Source organism: Limulus polyphemus, unplaced genomic scaffold (assembly GCF_000517525.1).
Source record: "Limulus polyphemus unplaced genomic scaffold, Limulus_polyphemus-2.1.2 Scaffold1951, whole genome shotgun sequence".
Classification (NCBI taxonomy): domain Eukaryota; kingdom Metazoa; phylum Arthropoda; class Merostomata; order Xiphosura; family Limulidae; genus Limulus; species Limulus polyphemus.
Genome location: NW_013667561.1, coordinates 219,045 through 222,883, shown reverse-complemented (window position 1 = coordinate 222,883; position 3,839 = coordinate 219,045). Strand labels below are relative to the sequence as shown.

At 31.0% G+C, this 3,839-nt stretch overlaps 1 protein-coding gene across 1 annotated transcript in view; it reads left to right on the top strand.

The window, feature by feature from the left end:
• LOC106465458 overlaps positions 1–3,839 on the top strand; it is a 16,703-nt gene that overhangs the window by 4,653 nt on the left and 8,211 nt on the right. The window contains exons 5-6 of the mRNA XM_013925687.2: positions 1,389–1,399; positions 3,237–3,260. Of these exons, the coding sequence (XP_013781141.1) occupies positions 1,389–1,399; positions 3,237–3,260 (35 nt within the window). The remainder of the gene's footprint in view (positions 1–1,388; positions 1,400–3,236; positions 3,261–3,839) is intronic.

The window sequence follows — 3,839 nt, the reverse complement described above, 5'->3', positions numbered from 1 at the left end:
TCCTCAATACAACTTTGTAATGCACTTAATTTCAAAGTTACACACACACTATAGTTCACAACAATTCACTCACTTTCTATCGCGCTTAGACTTAATTGTCTGTCCCCGCCAACTATAGTTCCGATCTCTGTGTCTGCTTTCCTCGGTTCCCGTCGACCGTAATCGCTGTCTTTCTTTCTTTCTGCCTGCTTCGTCTCCGCTTCTGCTTCGTCTCTGTCTCCACTACTGCTTCGACTCTGTCTGTCTTTCCCACTGTCTAGCGCACTTATATACGATAATACTGCCTGTTCTAGAAACTTCTAAGACTCTCAACACGTGCTACCAGGGTCAATTGACTCCTGCTGTCGCAACACACTAGCGAATCTTCTAGAATATTCGTCATATGACCCCGCTGTCGTAACAATATGTTTAAGAATCTTTTAGCATTAATTAAAATTAATTATTTATATATAATGTTAGATAATGTCAATTATGGGTTTGAAAGGTTAGTATTGGTAAACGTTTTAACTTATGGGGTACATATTTGTTGACTTAACAATAAATATCCAGTTTCATTCATTCAGATTTTAATCTGATACTGGCAAACTCCTACATCAAGAGGGGTATTATTGTTTGGAAGTTTAGTTACTGTATAAAATAAAGCTTTCTTGTACATTGACTATTATTGCTAGTATTTATGGTAAAATTTAAATTAGATTGAGAAACATTAGCACTGAAAATACAGAACGACTTCCTTAACCTCTTTTCTTTTCTTTTTTCTGTCAAAATGTTCAATTTTGTGCTAAATAAAACACAGTAAATAATTTGAAGGTTTTAAAACTTTAATTTAGAAATCATCATCACTTATTTTTTGGCACATTTTATTTTTCAAAGTTACTCTCATAATAATTTCAGCTACAAAATACCTATAAATTATTGAAAAGCTTAAACATATTATGCTATTCACTAGCCTAAATAACACCCAGCTGTTAAATAAATTGGATATCAAAGAGAATATGAATTTAGTTTTTAATCTGTTTGTTGTGAAAGTACATTTCTGCATATTTTATTTCTAGAAACTAAAACATTTTTGACACATTAGGAAAATCTTTGCATTAAGTGGAGTTCTGAAAAGTTGTTACTATTTTCAGCTAAAACAAAACTCATAAAATTGTAACAGAACTATTTATTGCTAGGGTATTTCTATCTCAGCTTGTGTTGTGTAATTAAATGAAAAATATTATATTTCTTTTTCATTAAAATTTTAAATAAAAAGATTTAAATGCAACATGTTACAATGTATTACTAGAACACGTAGTGTTATTTGAATGCATCATCGAAATGAACCTGCTTGATTCTGTTATTTAGATGTTATATAGTTACTAATTTAAGTTATTTTTATTTTTCAGGAAACAAGAAGGTAAGAGTTTGGCATGCAGCAATTTCCTTTCAACCTGCAGTGAATCTTGTAAATCCTATAGACATTTTAGTACATATATATGTATATACTGAAAATATTTAATGATGAAGTATCGAAGTTCAAAATTTAGCTTGAATCAAGACAAGGTATGATACTTTAAGATCTGCTAAGTTTGACTGTGAAGCTAATCAGTATATAAGGAATAAAATATTAAGCAGATCTGTTTTGTTTGTGGCATATATATCACGCACATATGCAGGGGGGGGGGGGTTCAGCTGAACCTCCTATTTTTGGGATGTTTAAAAAGTTTGACTATGAAGCTAATTAATATATAAAGGATAAAATCTTAAAGCAGATTTATTCTGTTTGTGGGATATATATATAATGCACATATGCAAAGGGGTTCGACGGAACTCCATATTTTTGTGATGTAAAAAAATACTGCCACTAAGTTCATGTGAATATTCAGTATCTTCTCTCTGCTGGTTGAATAATTAACTGAGGTGTACACAAACTGAAGAAAGACTGAATGTTTTAATTAGCTTTAACACATAATCATTATGACATTGCTATCAACGATGAAACTGTATGTAAATTATTTATGGAAAAGTACCCAAAAAGAATGGGCATGCTAACATGTTATTTCAGTTTTACATACATGTATGTACATGATAGCAATGATTGAAACAGTTAATATACTATTGTTGTACAAAGTTGTTTAAATTGGTAATATAATTTAACAATTAATAACTACTCTGAATGTAGATAGTACAGCACTTTACTATAATAAAACTTACACATTTATGCTAATTTAAATGTAGCTCCCCATGCAACATTACAACATAATTATGATTTCACTTTTCATTGGATGTTTGTGGATTTTACGTGAACAGCCATGCAATTGTTTAAGCTATATTTCATGCAAAATTAAAACCATATTTAATCTCTAGCACCCATATTTTACAAATTTTCTGGGAAGCATGCCCCCCAGACCCCCTAGCAATAGCATGCTTTGCATACTGATTGCGCTTTGCACAATGTGTTAGCTTTTGATTTCAAAAATTAGAAACCCCTTTTCAAACATTCTGCATATGGGCCTCTATGTATTAAGGAATGTTTTGTATTTGAGTTTATAATAAGTAGTCCAAGGATATATGATAATGAAGAACCTTTTAACATAAATCTTTTTGCTTTATGTACAGTACATTCAATTCCAATAATACCTTTCTACTTCTGTGTTATTTTTCATTATTGAACTGAGGTATGTTAGATACATGCCATCATAAGTTTCACAGATAGTTTTGGAATTATGTGCATGTTAGTCCAGTTAGAAATATATACTAGATAAGAAACTTTATCCTCTTCTTTGGTGACTGTATCCAACTGACTCTATGGTATGTGTAACACATACGTCCAGTATTGAAATAAATATCATAGTGGCTATAGCTGTAATGTAAAACCTCTTGTAAGTACCTCAGATAACAGTTTCACACCCTTGAAAATTTAAGGCTACAGGTAAGTATAAAGTCATGACTTTGTTTTTATTTCTTTCCTTTACAATTGTTAAACACAAAAGATAGTCCTATGATCAGAAAACAAAAATTCAGTAGATTTTGAATCACTCAATTTATTTTTTTCTCAGAACTACAATGTATATGTAAAGTGGCTTTTAGTCTATGATCTGATCATTTTTGTTTGTGTTATTAATTTGTGAAATAGAAATAGTTGTATATAAGAAATGTAGTTTAAAGTTTTTGTATGTGAAAGATTGAGTACATGAGATAGTTCACTATCATAAATACTCTTTAAACGTATTCTTCTTCCTTTTTTCTTTCAGAATGATATGCTCAGTCCTAAAGGAGTAAGTTTAGTCTTACATTTTATTATCTAATTAAAATTAATTATAATAAAACTAATTTCATTACAGTTTCAAGCTAGTGTGTAGAACCTTTCAGTTTTTATTTAATTTAATTTTTTAAGTGTGTGTGAATTATATGTATTACTGTGTATTACTGATTTTATATATATTTTTACGTCTCCATTTGTTAATTGATTTTCCGTAACTTCGTTCCGACAAAACTTTAGCGACACAAGTCCTTACTTAATAAAACTGGTTTATTCTTTCCGAATACAACTTTATGATACACTTATTTTCAACAGTCGCGCTATAACAAACTATAGTTCACGTCTCACGAGCTCTACTTCAACAATACGTCTCTCTCTGACTGCAGTTCAATTACTCATTACCTACACACACATTGTTGTCCCGTCACGTTGTGAGCGTCTTATATATATATATATATATACCAGACTAACTTTTATCTAGTAATCTCCCGGCAATTCCCGAAGGTTCGAGAGAACGAGTCACGTGACCTCGCTAACGCAACACTGCCCCTCCTTAGTATTGTTTGTCCCGAACAATAGCCACATACAATAAACC